Source organism: Plecotus auritus (genome assembly GCF_963455305.1).
Source record: "Plecotus auritus genome assembly, chromosome: 6".
Taxonomy (NCBI): domain Eukaryota; kingdom Metazoa; phylum Chordata; class Mammalia; order Chiroptera; family Vespertilionidae; genus Plecotus; species Plecotus auritus.
This window is the reverse complement of record NC_137773.1, coordinates 140,888,093-140,906,053: the sequence shown is the minus strand read 5'-3', so window position 1 is coordinate 140,906,053 and position 17,961 is coordinate 140,888,093. Positions and strand designations below refer to the sequence as shown.

At 43.0% G+C, this 17,961-nt stretch overlaps 1 protein-coding gene across 2 annotated transcripts in view; it reads left to right on the top strand.

The window, feature by feature from the left end:
• The window catches only part of SEC13 (SEC13 homolog, nuclear pore and COPII coat complex component), a 39,449-nt gene that overhangs the window by 2,148 nt on the left and 19,340 nt on the right, over positions 1–17,961 (top strand). Inside the window, exons 2-5 of one of the 2 annotated variants that reach the window (XM_080672089.1) lie at positions 771–815; positions 2,941–3,056; positions 12,161–12,312; positions 12,772–12,905. In XM_080672089.1, the coding sequence (XP_080528215.1) occupies positions 771–815; positions 2,941–3,056; positions 12,161–12,312; positions 12,772–12,905 (447 nt within the window). Of the gene's footprint in view, positions 1–770; positions 816–2,906; positions 3,057–12,160; positions 12,313–12,771; positions 12,906–17,961 lie in introns of both variants that reach the window. The other variant, XM_080672090.1, reaches the window with a different exon arrangement.

Here is a 17,961-nt window from a genome sequence, read left to right as displayed (position 1 = left end):
CAAAGTAAAACTATTTGTTTTTGTTCATTTACTTATTCGTTCAGCAAATAGTGCCTGAGTTCCTTCTGGTTGCAAAGAACTTTGCTGGATGATTTGAGAGGATTCAAAACTGCAGACAACACAGACCCTAACTCCAGGTAGCATGCCTTCTAGTTGGGAGAAGAAACAGCATAAAGTGTTGTAGACATTTTAGTGCTGAAGATATTCAGAGGAGTACAGCCAGGGGGGATCTGGGAATCTTTGAGAAGGCGGGCATAATTTGATCTGGACCTCGAAAAATGGGTAGAAGGGTGATGACTGTGGCAGCTGTGTTCCAGACCTACAAGCTGCTCATTACTCCCTCAGGGTCTCTTTTCCCCCTCAAAGGTAGCCAGGACTATTTGCATCTCCCCTCTTTGCTCATGGTATGCCCTCTGCTTAGACTGTACTTTGATTTCCTGTGCCACCTGGCAAATTCCTTATCATCTAAGTCCCAGTTTGTGTCCAGCACCCCCAGCCCTTCAGGTGCTATAGCACATGTAAACCACTTCTAAAGTATGTATCTTGCTGTGTTAGGATTACTTGTGTGCAAGCTTGTCAGGGGCAAGAAGCGCCTCTTATTTGTACCTTTATTTTGTGTTTGGCAAAAAGAAGGTACTGGATTGAATGTTTACTGAATGAGTGAATGAATGAACAAATGCAGTTAACTTTAGAAATGATTGGTGGGTTTAATAAGATGATTGCATTCTAAATGCCACCAGTTCATTTACCACTGATATCTCTGGTTCTAGGTGTCAGTAATTAACACTGTGGACACCTCCCATGAGGACATGATTGTAAGTATTCTTTCAGCCCTCCCTCACAGGCTGTGGATCTGGGCATTTCTGTGGGAGGGAAGCATTCATGAATCCAGTGTGGCTTTGCAACCTTTGCCAGTCAGACTGTAGCCTCAGGGGTATAGTCAGTCTCCCAGCAGTGCCCTCTCTGTTAGCAGGGCTGTGGCAGTCTGGTCACTCTGGCTGGTGGGAGGAACCTGGGACTGGTTTGTAACTCAAGGCCTTCAGTCTTCTGACCAACAAAGTAACTGGGTCTGGGATGTAGACTGAATAGGTACAGAGATTGACAACAGTCTTCCCACCTGTCTTTCTCCTGCTGTCACTTCTTAGCCCCATTGAAAAGGTGGTTAAAAGAAAAGAGAGTAGGAAGAGACTCAATATGAAGGCAGGGGGCAGGCTTGGCAAAAGCCCAAGGCAGAGCCAGATAGAACCACCACAGACAGAGGTGCCAGACAAGGACCTTTGGACCAAAGTCATTAACTCAGGGTGTTTCCTGAGACAAACACAGGGCTCAATATAAGACAACATGGCTATGGGAGAAGGTTCAGAGGTTAAAGTCTTCCACAGCAAAGATGCAGACTCTGTTTCATGCAGGGTCAAGCAGTCCAGGCAGCCTTTGAGCAAGACCCAGGTCAGGGTTCCTGCCCAAAAGTGGTTCCTTTGGGCCTTCTCAGAGTTGTCTCTGTTCCCTGTGGTCTAGCTCTAAGATCACACCTCCTTGGAGATAGTGTGGCACCATCAGGAAGAAGATCCAATCTGAGACTCCTTAGCCAATCTCAACTCTTCTGAGCCAGCCTTGATTTCCTCATGGGAAAAATAATGAATGTGATAACCTGCTTGTGTGGGTTCGATTTGAGAAACAGATAAGGCAAAATAGTAATGACTAATGTCTGCATGCTCACTAAGTGTCAGATCTCATGCTAAATATTTTCATAACAACCCTTGAAGTAGCGCCATTTAAAGATAAGGAAACTGAGGTTCAAGGAGACTAGATAATTTTCCCAAGGTTGTACAACAGATAAGCTGAGGAGATGGGATTTAAATCTGTTAGGTACTGTGCCCTACTTCCTCCCAAAGTGTGTGATAGCACTCTATAGGAGAAGTGCTTCAGAAGTACATTAACAAAGAAGATCTGTCTTAACACCTGCACTGCCTTCCGAGAAGTCAAGACCAGGACTAGTAGAGAGGATTGACTTCCAAAGAATAATCAGGAAGTTTTCTTCAAGTAGGGAGGCAAGGAGAGAATGTTGAAGCACATGGACTGATTGCTTCTGTTGAAAGGGTATAATTGTTCCTGATGACCACAAGAGTGGCAGCTAATAGTTCTTGAAATCCACAAGGTGGAATAGCTGAAGAAAGTGCCATCTATTGGAATAGGAAGGGCCAGCAAACAGTGGGGCAGCAGGCGTAGTGACTCAGAGGAGTTATTGCCCCAGATGGACAAGTAGCTGTGGGCAGAGGTTCTGGATAGCCAGGCAACATCTTGGAAGTCCATTTATCAGTGGTTGGACGAGTGACATTTAAGGTGTATGTGGACAGTCTGGGGTGCTAGGCACACTACTAGAAAAAAAAAAGGCCAAGCAGAAACCTAGGAACAAAGGTCCATAACAGATCCAGGGCCATGGATGGAGGAAGGAGCTCAGTGTCTGAATAGAACCCTGTGTTTAGGCCAGATGTACATCATGGGGTACCTGATTGGGGTCTACAGGAAGGCAAAGGCCTGCTCCTCTGGGTCAGCATTAGCCCTTGGTTCTGGGCTGAGTTGAACTCCAGGTGTTGTCCCCAGTAGCTCACAGCCTCAAAACACGGTGGGGGCTGAGGAAGAAGGAGGCTAGGCCAGCTTTTTTTCTCCCATACCCAACCTGCAGAACAGGATGAGAAAGGCCTCCCCATGTATATAAAGGGTCTACAAGTAGCTGGGTATAGTTTGTCTTGTCCCATTAGGAAAGATATTGCATGTCAGAGAAGTGAGATTGTTGACATGCTATCTTCCTGCCCGATAGTGATGATTCTTTGAGGTTAGATTACTTTCAGGTAGATTCTGGTCCAAACTAGATTCCCTGTCTTGGTGACTGGCCCCCACCCACCCAGCCTGCAGGCTTCCTGAGCTGTCCTCCCTTTGCAGCATGATGCCCAGATGGACTACTATGGCACCCGCCTGGCAACCTGCTCATCAGACAGGTCCGTCAAAATCTTTGATGTACGCAACGGAGGGCAGATCCTCATCGCAGACCTCAGGGGGTGAGTGCAGCCAACCGGCCAACCGTGGGCAAGGACTGACAATGATTGGGCTTTTCAGGGAGGGCAGGAAAGCCCGAGAGCCAGAGTAGAGCAGCCCCGCAGTGCAGTTAGTAGAGGGGACACTCGGGTCCCAGCCAGCCTGCTGCCCTCAGTAGGCATCCTGGGCTGATGGATCCAGGAGTGAACCCAACTCTGCCACCCATGTACCCACTAGAAGATCTTGGACAAGAGTCAGTTTATCTGGGAGCCTTCACCCACTCACCCTCAAAATGGGCTGATGCTACCTGCTCCCAGACTCCCAGCAAGCCTTCAGTAGCTACAGCTACTTCTGAATGTGGGAAACTTCCTTTTTTGTTTACCCAGCATGATCTAAGTCTCACTGAAAGGTGGTAATGTAAGAATGTAATGGTGAGTATATAAATCCTGTAATTCTGCCTGTTTGTCCACAACAGGTATCTATACTAATAAAAGGTTAATATGCTAATTAGACCATTCATCTTCCGGGCGTCCTTCCAGACAAAGCCATGGTGGTGGGGGCCGAGGCAGATGTGGTTAGGAGCAATCAGGCCTGCAGGGGGGAGCAGTTTGGGGGCTATCAGGCCAGCAGAGGGGAGAAGTTAGGAGGCGATCAGGCCAGCAGGCAGAGTGGTTAGGAGCCAGCAGTCCCGGATTGCAAGAGGGATGTCCCCCAAGGGGTCCTGGATTGGAGAGGGTGCAGGCAGGGCTGAGGGACAAACCCCTCCTCCCCCGCCCCCGTGCATGAATTTTGTGCACGCAGCCTCTATTAGTTTATATTTACAAATGTTTACCCTTCGTCCCCACTGAGATTCTTGAGATCCTGGCTGTCATTTTTATGGCCACATCGCTATTGCTTTCGCTCGGTTCACTGCCTTTCAGATAAATGGGGGTTTTTAACCTGGATCCCATGGATCTCCAAGGGTTCCATGGATAGAAATCAGGGGTTGGTGAACTGGGGCAGGAGGAAATCATCTTCTTTATTTTCAGTGACTGATATTTAGCATTTCCTTCCATGATGGATGTAGGCTGGAAGTCACAGTAGTATTGACAGTACCTATGTTACCAGTGCAAGTCAGATATTTTTATATCACATTATAGTTGTAGCTTTCTCAAAATAGTGGTTGCTAGACCTGCATGTGTATCATAATCACTGTATCATAATTTGTTCTTTAACGTTTTCATAACTATTTCAATGTACTTGGGTTTCTTGTCTAATCCTAGCTCTATGTATTTGATCCATTGTTCTGAAGGGACCATAACCTTCACCAGACTGTCTAAGAGAATTTAAAAACCCCTGACAAGTAGGTGCTCAGTACATGCTAGGTAACTGAATTAAAGAAGACACAACTTAGGAGCCATTTGGGGAGACATTCCCTTCTTCCTGAGTGTCCAGAAAAAAGTGATTGAGGAGGCAAATGCCACTTTTTCTGTGCAGCAGCCCATGGCTGAGCAGAGAACTCCTGCGGTGATGCCTGGCTGCCAGCCTGACAGAGGGGGTCGCATCAGCTGCCACTCAGTCCTTTCTGCTGTTTTTCTTATGCTCAAAAGATATGAAATATTGGAGGGATAAATTCAGACCTCCATTATTTTTTTGCCTTGGTTAAATCTTTGCTAAGTGTAGGATATTTGAACCTACTGAGAGTTTTATTAGCAGCTCCTTTGTAAGGCCTGGGAATGTGCTATTGTTCCATCCAGAGGAGGAGGAGACTTTGAGTGCCTGTAGACTTGGGGTGAAGGAGTAAACAGGGACAGCAGTAATAGCTGACTGACATTGAGTGTTGGGGCTTTTTCTTGTACCAAGAAAGCTCTTTATGTGAATTATTACAAATATTTCCCTCATGCCCAGCCTATGAAAGAGGTCTTGTTGATCTCTCCATTAAGAGACTAAGCCATAGAGAAGATGGTCCTTGCCTAAAGTAAAGCAGCTGGTGAGTGGAGAGTGGGTGTGAGAGAACCTGGCCCTGTAAGCCAAGCATGTCAAACTCAAAGGCTAACACAGGCCAAATAAGGTTTAAGTTGATGTGGGCCACAAAAAGACAAAAGCTTCAATTTTCATAGAAACATAGGTTTATTTTGATAGACACACGCTGAATACCAAGGGCTGAAATATATGAGTAATTGTTAACATAAAATAATAGAACATTTAATAAAAATATATTTTCTTCAACATTAACGTATCAGACACTGAATAACTGTACAAATTAATAAGTGTAACGCCAATAAGCGTAATTTTCTTTTTTATTTTGTTTGGGTTTTTTTGTTTGGCTTTTTTAATTTTATTTTATTGTTTAAAGTATTACATATAATAATACATATATCTCCTTTTTTTCCCCATTGACCTTCCCCCAGCCTCCCCTACCCGCTGTAACATGCCCTCATCCCACCCTCCCAGTGTCTTGTGTCCATTGGTTGTGCATATATGCATGCATACAAGTCCTTCGGTTGATCTCTTTCCCCCCTTCCCCAACACTCCCCAGCCTTCCCGCTGTTATTTGACAGTCTGTTTGATGCTTCTTTGCCTCTGTATCTACCTTTTTGTTCATCAGGTTATAATGTTCTTTATTTTCCATAAATGAGTGAGATCATGTGGTATTTTTCTTTCATTGCCTGGCTTATTTCACTTAGCATAATGTTCTCCAGTTCCATCCATGCTGCTGCAAATGGTAAGAATTCCTTTTTTATAGCAGCGTAGTATTCCATTGTGTAGATGTACCATAGTTTTCTGATCCACTCATCTGCTGATGGGCATTTAGGCTGTTTCCAAATCTTAGCTATGGTGAGTTGTGCTGCTATGAACATAGGGGTGCATATATCCCTTCTGATTGGTGTTTCTAGTTTCTTGGGATATATTCCCAAGAAAGTGGAATTACTGGGTCAAATGGGAGTTCCATTTTTAGTTTTTTGAGGAAACTCCATACTGTTCTCCACAGTGGCTGCACCAGTCTGCATTCCCACCAGCAGTGCACGAGGGTTCCTTTTTCTCTGCATCCTCGCCAGCACTTGTCGTTTGTTGATTTGTTGATGATAGCCATTCTGACAGGTGTGAGATGGTACTGTATTGTCGTTTTGATTTGCATCTCTCGGATAATTAGTGACTTTGAGCATGTTTTCATATGTCTCTTGGCCTTCCTTCTGTCTTCTTTCAAAAAGTATCTATTTAGGTCCGTTGCCCATTGTTTTATTGGATCATTTATCTTTTATTAAGTTGTATGAGTTCCCTGTAAATGTTGGAGATTAAACCTTTATCAGTGATAACATTTGCAAATATGTTCTCCCATACAATGGGCTTTCTTGTTATTGATGGTTTCTTTTGCTGTGCAAAAGCTTTTTATTTTGATGTAGTCACATTTGTTTATTTTCTCTTTAGTTTCCATTGCCCTAGGAGCGGTATGGGTGAAGAAATTACTTTGGCATATGTCTGAGATTTCTCTGCCTGTGAATTCCTCTAGTATTTTTATGGTTTCCTGTCTTATGTTTAAGTCCTTTATCCATTTTCAGTTTATTTTTGTGTATGGTGTAAGTTGATGGTCTAGTTTCATTTTTTTGCATGTATCTGTCCAATTTTCCCAACACCATTTATTGAAGAGACTTTCTTGACTCCATTGTATGTTCATGCCTCCTTTGTCAAATAATAATTGAGCATAGTGGTTTGGGTCGATATCTCGGTTCTCTGTTCTATTCTATTGGTCTATATGTCTGTTCTTGTGCTAGTACCAGGCTGTTTTGAGAACAGTGGCTTTGTAATACAGCTTGAAATCTGATATTGAGATCCCACCTACTTTGTTCTTCTATCTCAGGATTGCTGTGGCTATTCGGGGTCTTTTTTTATTCCAGATGAATTTTTGGAGAGTTCTTTCTAGGTCTGTGAAATATGCCATTGGTATTTTAATGGGGAGTGCATTGAATCTATATATTGCTTTGGGTAGTATAGACATTTTAATGATGTTGATTCTACCAATCCATGAACATGGTATGTTCTTCCATCTATTTATGTCTTTCTCTATATCTTTTTTCAGTGTCCTGTAGTTTTCTGTGTATAGGTCTTTTACCTCCTTAGTTAAGTTTATCCTAGGTATCTTAATTTTTTTGGTGCGATGGTAAATGGGATTGCTTTTTTAGTCTCTCTTTCTGTAAGCTCACTATTGATGTATAGAAATGCCATAGATTTCTTGGCATTAATTTTGTATCCAGCTACATTGCCGAATTCATTTATTAAGTCTGTTAGTTTTTTGATGGAGTCTTTAGGGTTTTTTATGTACAATATCATGTCATCTGCAAATAAGGACAGCTTTACTTCTTCTTTTCCATTGGATGCCTTTTATTTCTTCTTCTTGTCTAATTGCAATGGCTAATACTTCCAACACTATGTCGAACAGGAGTGGTGAGAGTGGGCATCCCTGTCTTGTTCCTGTTCTTAGGGGAAATGGTTTTAGTTTTTGCCCATTGAGTGTGATGTTGGCTGTGGGTTTGTCATATATGGCTTTTATTATGTTGAGGTATGATCCTTCTATTCCTACCTTGCTGAGAGTTTTTATCAACAGTGGGTGTTGGATTTTGTCAAATGCTTTTTCTGCATCAATTGATATGACTGGTTTTTATCTCTCAATTTGTTTATGTGATGTATCACGTTTATTGATTTGCAGATATTGTACCATCCTTGCATCCCTGGGATAAATCCTACTTGGTCATGGTGTATGATCTTGGTGTAGGATCTTTCTGATGTACTGCTGAATCCGATTTGCTAGAATTTTGTTGAGGATTTTGGCATCTATGTTCATGAGGGATATTGGCCTGTAATTCTCTTTCATTGTGTTGCCTTTATCTGTTTTTGGTATTAGGGTGATTCTGGCTTCATAGAAGGAGCTTTGAAGTGTTCCTTCCTCTTGAATTGTTTGGAATAGTCTGAGGAGAATAGGTTTTAGTTCTCACTTGAATGTTTGGTAAAACTCCCCTGTGAAGCCGTCTGGCCCTGGGCTTTTGTTTGTTGGAAGCTTTTTGATGACTGCTTCAATTTCTTCTGTAGTTATTGGCCTATTGAGATGTTTAGATTCTTCCTGATTGAGTTTTGGAAGGTTATATTTTTCTAGGAATATGTCCATTTCCTCCAGGTTGTCCAGTTTGTTGGAATAGAGTTGTTCATAATATGTTTTCATAATCGTTTGTATTTCTGTGGGATTGGTTGTTACTTCACCTCTTTCATTTCTGATTTTGTGTATTTGGGTCCTCTCTCTTTGCTTCTTGGTGAGCCTGGCTAGAGGTTCATCAGTCTTGTTTATCCTTTCAAAGAACCAGCTCTTGGTTTTGTTGATCTTTTGTATTGTTTTTTTTTTTGGTCTCTATGTCGTTTATCTCCACTCTGGTCTTTATTATTTCCTTCCTTCTGCTTACACTGGGCTTTTCTTGTTGCTCTCTTTCTAACTCTTTGAGTTGTAGGGTTAGGTAATTTATTACCATTGTTTCTTGTTTTTTGCAGTAGGCTTGTAGAGCTATGAACTTCCCTCTCAAGACTGCTTTCATTGTGTCCCATAGATTTTGGATTGTTGTGTTTTCATTGTTGTTTGTTGCCATGATGCTTTTTATCAGTGGATAGAGCGTCAGCCTGCGGACTGAAGGGTCCCGGGTTCGATTCCGGTCAAGGGCATGTACCTTGGTTGTGGGCACATCCCCAGTGGGAGGTGTGCAGGAGGCAGCTGATCGATGTTTCTCTCTCATCGATGTTTCTAGCTTTCTATCCCTCTCCCTTCCTCTCTGTAAAATATCAATAAAATATATTTTTTTTAAAAAATGAAGTTGGGAAAAGGAAAAAAAAGTAAGAGAGAAAAGAAAGAGAATAAGAAAGAAGAGGGAAAAAACTATATGGGGAGAAAACTCCAATAGAATAGCCACTAATCCCAACAAATGCCAGCAACAAATACGTAGAGATGAATGCAAACTACAAACAACTAATATCAAGCGAGGTGAGGGAAAACAGAAGCAAAAAACAAAAACAAAACAAAAAAAGCAAAACAATCTCACAAACAAGCCAAAAAAAACCAATATAATCAACAATCAAGCAAACAACAACAAAAGGACAGAGAGAAAAAAAATTGGATAATGACGAAAGAGAAGAGAGAGGTATGTATGGACTTGGAGCAGGGGATTGGAAATTAGATATATAAGTAGGGTGAAATTTTAACAGGGGCTAAAAAGAAGAAATAGGGAAAATCTAAAGCAGGAATAGGGTAAGAGAAACATGACAACAAAAGGGGAAAAGTGAGGCAGAGAGTGTTGGCATAAAGGTAAAGTTGAGATAGAGTAAAATGATGCTAAAGGAAAGATGAAAATAGAATGTAGAACACTAATCCCAAAGTAAAATAAAATGACACTTTTACAAAAAAGGTAAAATGGTAGTAGTAATACTGATTAAAAATAAAAATGTAATAATTAAAAAGGTAAAATCAAGTGAGGAAAAAAGAAAAAAATTTAGTTTCTTAAGTAAAAGATGAAAAAAAAATTAAAATGTGCAGTAGTGAAGGTCATTCACTTCCTCTACTGTCTGTTTGGCACGCCTGTTTCTTAGTAAAGACAGTATTGAAGTTCCCTGCATTCCACCGCTCCTCAGTATTGTAGGCCACAGTCCTGATTTTCAAGCAGGCAGTACTTCTTTATTTCTTATACTCCTTTATTTGTGTTTACACAAGAGTCAATTTGTGATTCAACCCCTGGGTGGCAGTGTTTCTGGATTGACTCTGGGTCTATAGGTCCTCTCTAACTAGTGTTTAGATTTTGTTTTCCCTCTGGCACTTGATACTGGTTTGGGGGAATGGGCTGCCCCAGAGCTGGGTCTCTGATGGTTATTCCCCGTTCTGATCCCCAGGTTCCACAAAAACAACTTTCCCCTGCAGTCTCTTGGAGTGTCCCAAATTGGGTGATCCTATGTATTGGGCTTAGTAATCGAAAGCAAGTATTTAAAGAGAGAGAGAAAGAGCCAGAGTAAGTACGTGAACTGCGGCGCAAGTCTGCAGTCTTTTTTTCCCCTTGGGTCTAAGCAGCCGGCACACTGTTGAAATGTTTAGGCTGTCCTTTTGCGCCCAGTTCAGCTATGGGTTGCTTTTTAGAGTTCCCTTCTGTTAGCAGCCCTGCAGATCTCCTTCCATATTTGCAGATCATGCCAGCCCCAATGGCAACGAATTTTTCTGGGCGCAGACTTCCCTGGATCCTCCAGCTCCCACCATGCGCGTTTCTCTCTCCTGCCTGGACCACAGACCTCACCTTATCCCAGGTGAAATCTGACCTTTCCGTGAGGAGGCGCAGAGTTCCTCCGAATCCACGTGCTCGCGCCACTTGGGGACCGGTGTTCCTGAGTTCGCAGCTGTTGGATGGGTGCCGTAGTTGTAGATTCCCAGGATTTTCAGGCTTCCGATAACATCCACTCTCCCCTTCAAGATGGCGTGGTCTCTGCATCAGAGCCGGTCACTCCAGGAGGGATCCCAGCAGCAGTGGAGGCTGCCCGGTCAGGGGAACCCCGTCCAGCAATCCCCCACAGTCCCCTGAAGTATAGCTGTCCCTCAACTCACCAACAAACACTCCCCGTGCGACCACACATTCTCCCTTTGTTCTCTCACTCACGCACACACTATCTTGCAGTCTGCCTTCCCGTCGGCAGCCATCTTCCTTCAAGCCTATTTTTCTTGTTCTCCAAAAGCGAAATATTTCCTGTTACGCACACCAAACAAGTCAGTACAAGACTAATGAGTGGCAGTCAGCTGCTAAAATATTCGCTGCTAGTATTAGTGGAGAGAAGTGGTGCACCTATGCATAAGGCACATAAGGGAAATGAATGCAACACGATTATAGTAATCAGTCATTAGCGAATGTTGTAGTTTGTTATTAGTAATTATGTATAACAGGATATTGTAAAAATTAAGTTACTAAATTGTTATTAAAACATTTCTTACATACCATTATATTGGCTGGGCCGCAAAAGTATTCGTTGTGGGCCGCATAGTTTGAGATGCTTGCTATAAGCAGAGCTACCTCTCATGTGCTGGATGCCCACTTCTCCCTGAACCCAGAGATGGCCCCGGCACCAAGCCTGGCACAGGGTACATGCTCAGATGATACTTAACATGTGAACATACAAAGATCAGAAGATAAGAAAGAGACGTGGCCTTTTGAGCAAATTTTTTAAAAGAGTAGCAGAAATTGCCGAAACCGGTTTGGCTCAGTGGATAGAGCGTCGGCCTGTGGACTGAAGGGTCCCAGGTTTGATTCCGGTCAGGGGCATGTGCCTTGGTTGTGGGCACATCCCCAGTGGGGGGTGTGCAGGAGGCAGCTGATCGATGTTTCTCTCTCATCGATGTTTCGAACTCTCTATCTTTCTCCCTTCCTCTCTGTAAAAAGATCAATAAAATATATTTAAAAAAAAAAAAAAAGAGTAGCAGAAAATACCAAAACAAAACAGATACTGCTGCCTCAAGAAGTTGACCATTTGGGAGGATAAATGATTCACTTTACAGATACTTAGTGCTTGTGGGTGCAAAACCTAGATTGATCAGTGACTCTCTGATGACAATAGGTCGGGACTGAGAGGCTAACTAGAGTCCTGCCTCACTTTTGGCGCCTCTCTAGTCCTAGTCTGTTTGGCTCAGTGGATAAAATGTGGGCCCATGGACTGAAGGGTCCTGGGTTCGATTCCGGTCAAGGGCACGTACCTTGATTGCAGGCTCGATCTCTGGCCCTGGTTAGGGAGTGTATGCAGAGGCAACCAATCAATGTGTCTCTCTCACATTGATATTTCTCTCTGTGTCTCTCCCTCTCCTTTCCACTCTCTAAAAATCAATGGAAAAATATCCTCAAGTGAGGATTAACAACAACAACAACAAAAGCCTCTCTGGTCTCTGGGCCTCAAGGTCCTCACTGCTCAATGAAGTTCCCTTTTGGCAGTGACATTCTATGTCTCCCTTTTGAAATTCTTAGGCAGTTCTGTCCTGAGACACTCTCTGCCTGCCAAGGAAGCCATTTAGTTCTGTCCACAGAAGGGGCTGGCAGAGCCCTGTGGGTTCCTGTGGCCCATCTCAGCAGCCTCTGACCCTCTCCCCTTGCAGTCATGAAGGACCAGTGTGGCAAGTGGCCTGGGCCCACCCCATGTATGGCAATATCCTGGCATCCTGCTCCTATGACCGGAAAGTCATTATCTGGAAAGAGGAAAACGGCACCTGGGAGAAGACGCATGAGCACACGGGACACGACTCCTCAGGTACACTGAGTGCAGCAGGAGAAGGTGGGTGGGTGGTCCTTGGGTGTGAGAGAGGCCTCTGTTCTAGTGCTCTGATTCTTTTCCCCTTGTGATGATGATGCTTGTTTATCCCTTGGGTTTGAGTTGGCTTTTTTGCTGGTTGTCCACATGGGAGATAAGGCCCTAAGAAGACTTAAAGCCAGTCCAAAGCGAAATGAGAAAAGCAAAGATAATACAGTTTTTTAAGGTTTATTCATTTTAAGTACTGGCCTTTATTTTCAGATAATTGTCCAGCCTGCTTTTTGTTAATGTAGACATTAGTTTAGGAAATGATGTTAGCAGGTGGTGGGTTTTAAATTTTTTCAACTGACTAAGTTACAATTTCCCTCTGGTGGTCCCTGCAGTTTTTTTTAGAAATTTAGTAAAATGGTAAATCTGGAAAATCAAAGTTTGCTCACTGTGCCTCCCTCCTTCCTGCAGTAAATTCTGTGTGCTGGGCCCCCCATGACTACGGCCTAATCCTGGCCTGTGGGAGCTCAGATGGGGCCATCTCCCTGCTGACCTACACCGGGGAGGGCCAGTGGGACGTGAAGAAGATCAACAATGCTCACACTGTAAGTCTAGACCCTGCCTGCCTGCAGAGGGTAGCTCTGCTGACTTGCCCTATGTCTCCTGTAAATCCCCTAGAGAGGGACAAGAATAGTGTCACTGTTTTGCAGTGGGCCAGGGGAGGGGCTGCTGATTAGACACGCTTGGTAGAGCAGCTTTGAGCTTCTTTGCTGTGAAGCCAGACAAAAGCTGGGGTTAGCACTGGTTCCTCCTCGCAAGCTTCTAAGTTGGAGAAGACCAGGGAACTGGCAAGGTAGCAGCAGCAGCAGCCTGCCTACCTGCCACCTTTGCAAGTTGACATGCCTTGTGGTGGTCATTGGGACCCCCTGGAACTGAGTGCTGTTACAAAAGCATCATAGGAATTTAGTTTTCTGTACTTCTAGTCATTGGACATTAAGGATGAAATAGTCAAGAAAACACTGTGGACATTGTGGGTGAGCAGGGGGGAAGCGGGGGATTCATATTTTCTTGAGCACCTACTGTGTGTCATGTAACTCACGAATGTTTATGAACAAAAGAAGCTAACAAGACTAGAGGATCGCAAGAATCAAGGTACGCAGTCCTACTCCGATTTTATGTTGAGACAAGTGAGGCTCAGAAAAAGTAAGTGACTGAGAGAAGGCACTGTACCAGAGTTAGAACTCTAGAATTTGCCTGCCTTCTCTCTACTCAGCAGTTATGGCTTTGATGGTCCCAAACACTTCTGAAATCTACCCAGATGGAAACTTAAAGTTCCGCCAATTCATGGATCCACAACCTGCCCACCCTTAAGACCCTAGGAACTTGTCTCAGGGTCTTATTACTTGGGGACTTCTGATCCCCATCTGCTGACTAATTTGCAAAAATGAATAGGTTGAGGGGCTTCTGGCAAGATATTGGGGAGGGGCATCATAGTTTTTCAATCTTTCTACATCTCTACATAAAACCAGCATAACGACTAGGTAGCAAAACCAAAACTTCATGAACAACACAACAAAACTGGGTAACAAGCTATTTCCACAAATTTAAATGTTAGTGCAGAGGAATCCACCACCAACAATCCCTGCAGAGTATTGGTATCTGAACAGGAGGAGAAAGAAAGCAATGGGGTGCCTTCTAAAATAGCTAACAAGTATTCACTGCAAAGCATAGCTGGCCAGATTAAGAATAACTGAAACTGGGAGAAATTTTGTGGTTTTGTTTTAACTTTTTAAAAAATTAATATATAAACTCACACACCATTAAAACCCCCTTTTTTTTTTATTGTTGACACTATTACAGATGTTCCCCATTTTCCCCTGCTTTGCCCACCTCCACCACTGACCTTCACCACTTTGTTGTCTGTGCCCATGGACTATGTATATATGTTCTCTGGTTACTCTCTTCACCTTCTTTTATCCAGTCCCTCCACTTACCTCCCCTCTGAACTCTGTAAGTCTCCAGGTCCATCCATGCTGTCACAGAGGATAAGAGGAAGTTCCTTTTTTTACAGCTGCATAGTATTCCATTGTGTAAATGTACCACAGCTTTTTTATCCACTCATCTATTGATGGGTACTTCAGATCTTGTTTCCAGATCTTGGCTATTGTAAATAGCGCTATGAACATAGAGGTGCATATATTCTTCCTGAATGGTATTTATTGGAATCTATCTTAGGATATATTTCCAGAAATAGGATCAATGGGTCAAACAGCAGTTCCATTCTTAATTTGTTCAGGAAACTCCATATTATTTTCCACAGTGGCTGCACCAGTCTTCATTCCCACCAACAGTGCATGAAAGTTCCCTTTTCTCCTCATCCTCACCAGCACTTGTTTGTTGATTTATTGATGGTAACCATTCTGACAGGTGTGAGGTGATACCTCATTGTAGTTTTAATTTATATCTCTGATGAATAGTGATGTTGAGCATTTTTTCATATGTCTATTGGCCATTTATGTCCTTAGAGAAGTGTCTAGTCAGGTCCTTTGCCTATTTTTTTTTTAACTGTAGTATAATTGAATGAGTGAAAACTTCCAAGAATGAGAATAAAGATGTTTTTCAGTGAGGACCTTTGCCAATTTTTTAATTGGATTGTTTGCTTCCTAGTGTTCAGTTATATAAACTCTTTGTGTATTTTGGAAATTAACCCCTTATCAGATGTATCATGGTGAATATGTTCTCCCATATAGTAGGTTCCCTTTTCATTTTGTTGGTTCCTTTTTTTTTTTAATTGTTTATTACAAATAGTAGTACATATGTCTCCATTTTCTCCCATTGACCTTCCCCCAGCCTCCCCTACCCCTCAGCACATGCCCTCACCCACCTCCTAGTGTCTTGTGTCCATTGGCTATGCTTATATGCATGCATACAAGTCCTTCAGTTAATCTCTTACCCCTCCCCACAACACTCCCAAGCCTTCCCGCTATAATTTGACAGTCTGTTTGATGCTTCTCTGCCTCTGTATCTACCTTTTTGTTCATCACGTTATAATGTTCTTTATTTTCCATAAATGAGTGAGATCATGTGGTATTTTTTTTTACTGCCTGGCTTATTTCACTTAGCATAATGCTCTCCAGTTCCATCCATGCTGCTGCAAATGGTAAGAATTCCTTTTTTAGCCCAAGCCGGTTTGGCTCAGTGGATAGAGCGTCTGCCTGCAGACTGAAGGGTCCCGGGTTCGATTCCCGGTCAGGGCACATGCCCAGGTTGCGGGCTCGGTCCCCAGTGGGGGGCGTGCAGGAGGCAGCCAGTCAGTGATTCTCTCTCATCATTGATGTTTCTATCTCTCGCTCCCTCTCCCTTCCTCTCTGAAAGCAATAAAAATATATTTTTTAAAAAAATTCCTTTTTTATAGCAGTGTAGTATTCCATTGTGTAGATGTACCATAGTTTTCTGATCCACTCATCTGCTGATGGGCATTTAGGCTGTTTCCAAATCTTAGCTATGGTGAATTGTGCTGCTATGAACATAGGGGTGCATATATCCTTTCTGACTGGTGTTTCTGTTTTCTTGGGATATATTCCTAGAAGTGGGATTAATGGGTCAAATAGCAGTTCCATTTTTAACTTTTTTTTTCATGGCTTATTTTTTTATTTTTTAATCTTTATTGTTCAGATTATTATAATTGTTCCTCTTTTTTCCCCCCATAGCTCCCCTCCACCCTTTGCCCTTACCGCCCCCACTGTCCTCATCCATAGGTGTACAATTTTTGTCCAGTCTCTTCCCGCACCCCCACCCCACTCCCCTTTCCTCCGAGAATTGTCAGTCCACTCCCTTTCTATGCCCCTGATTCTACTATATTCACCAATTTATTCTTTTCATCAGATTTTTTTATTCACTTGATTTTTAGATTCACTTGTTGATAGATATGTATTTGTTGTTCATAATTTTTATCTTTACCTTTTTCTTCTTCTTCCTCTTCTTAAAGAATACCTTTCAGCATTTCATATAATACTGGTTTGGCGGTGATGAATTCCTTTAGCTTTTTCTTATCTGTGAAGCTCTTTATCTGACCTTGAATGATAGCTTTGCTGGGTAGAGTAATCTTGGTTGTAGGTTCTTGCTATTCATCACTTTGAATATTTCTTGCCACTCCCATCTGGCCTACATAGTTTCTGTTGAGAAATCAGCTGACAATCGTATGGGTGCTCCCTTGTAGGTAACTAACTGTTTTTCTCTTGCTGCTTTTTTTTTTTTTTTTTTAATATATTTTATTGATTTTTTACAGAGAGGAAGGGAGAGGGATAGATAGTCAGAAACATCGATGAGAGAGAAACATCGACCAGCTGCCTCCTGCACACCTCCCACTGGGGATGTGCCCGCAACCAAGTCACATGCCCTTGACCGGAATCGAACCTGGGACCTTTTAGTCCGCAGGCTGACGCTCTATCCACTGAGCCAAACCGGTTTTGGCTCTCTTGCTGCTTTTAAGATTCTCTCTTTGTCTTTTGCTCTTGGCATTTTAATTATGATGTGTCTTGGTGTGGTCCTCTTTGGATTCCTCTTGTTTGGGGTTCTGTGCGCTTCTTGGACTTGTAAGTCTATTTCTTTCACCAGGTGGGGGAAGTTTTCTGTCTTTATTTCTTCAAATAGGTTTTCAGTATCTTGCTCTCTCTCTTCTTCTGGCATCCCCATAATTCTGATGTCGGTACACTTGAAGTTGTCCCAGAGGCTCCTTACACTATCTTCATACTTTTGGATTCTTTTTTCTTTTTGCTGTTCCGGTTGGATGTTTTTTGAATCTTCGTATTTCAAATCTTTGACTTGATTCTTGCAATCCTCTAGTCTGCTGTTGGATCTCTGTATATTATTTTTTATTTTAGTCAGTGTATGCTTAATTTCTAGTTGGTCCTTTTTCATATCCTCGAGGGTCTCACTAAACTTATTGGCCTTTTCTAGGAAATTCTTGAAAAACCTTATAACTGTGGTCTTGAACTCTATATCCAATCGTTTGCTTTCCTCCATTTCTTTCATTTGTGACCTGTTTCTTTGTCTCCGCATTTTGGCTGCTTCCCTGTGTTGATAGAGTGGCTTTGTGTGCTAGGTGTCCCAGTGGCTCAGCCTCCCCAGTTACCTGAGGTGGACACTCTTGGTGCACCCCTTCGTGGGCTGTGTGCACAGTCTTGTTGTAGTTAAGCCTTGATTGTTGTTGGTATCACTGGGAGGAATTGACCTCCAGGCCAATTGGCTGTGAGGCTCAGCTGTGTCTACGATGGGAGAACTTCTGTGCTGGAGACACCCTTATGATGCAAGACTTGCTTCGGTGGGGCTTTGGTGCTCACTGAGTCTGCCCCCTGAGTGTGTCCCTTATGGATCTGAGGAGTTGTAATCTGGATGGTCCTACTCTGACCCCTGGGTACACTGGCTCTTGGATCTCCAAGGAGATGCTAATTTAGCCTCTGCCCGAGGCCACCCAGCAGGAGCTACGGAGAGATCTGCAGATTCCTCTTCTTTGTTTGGGTTTTGGAGGTGCCCAAATGAGGCCCAGCTGTGAAGCAATGCAAGCTGCTGTGGGACCTTGGGCCTTCTTTTGGATGTTCTGGGTCTCTCTGACTCAGCTGCAGTTTGTTAGGTAAGTTTAGATTTCAAAGGACCAGGCCA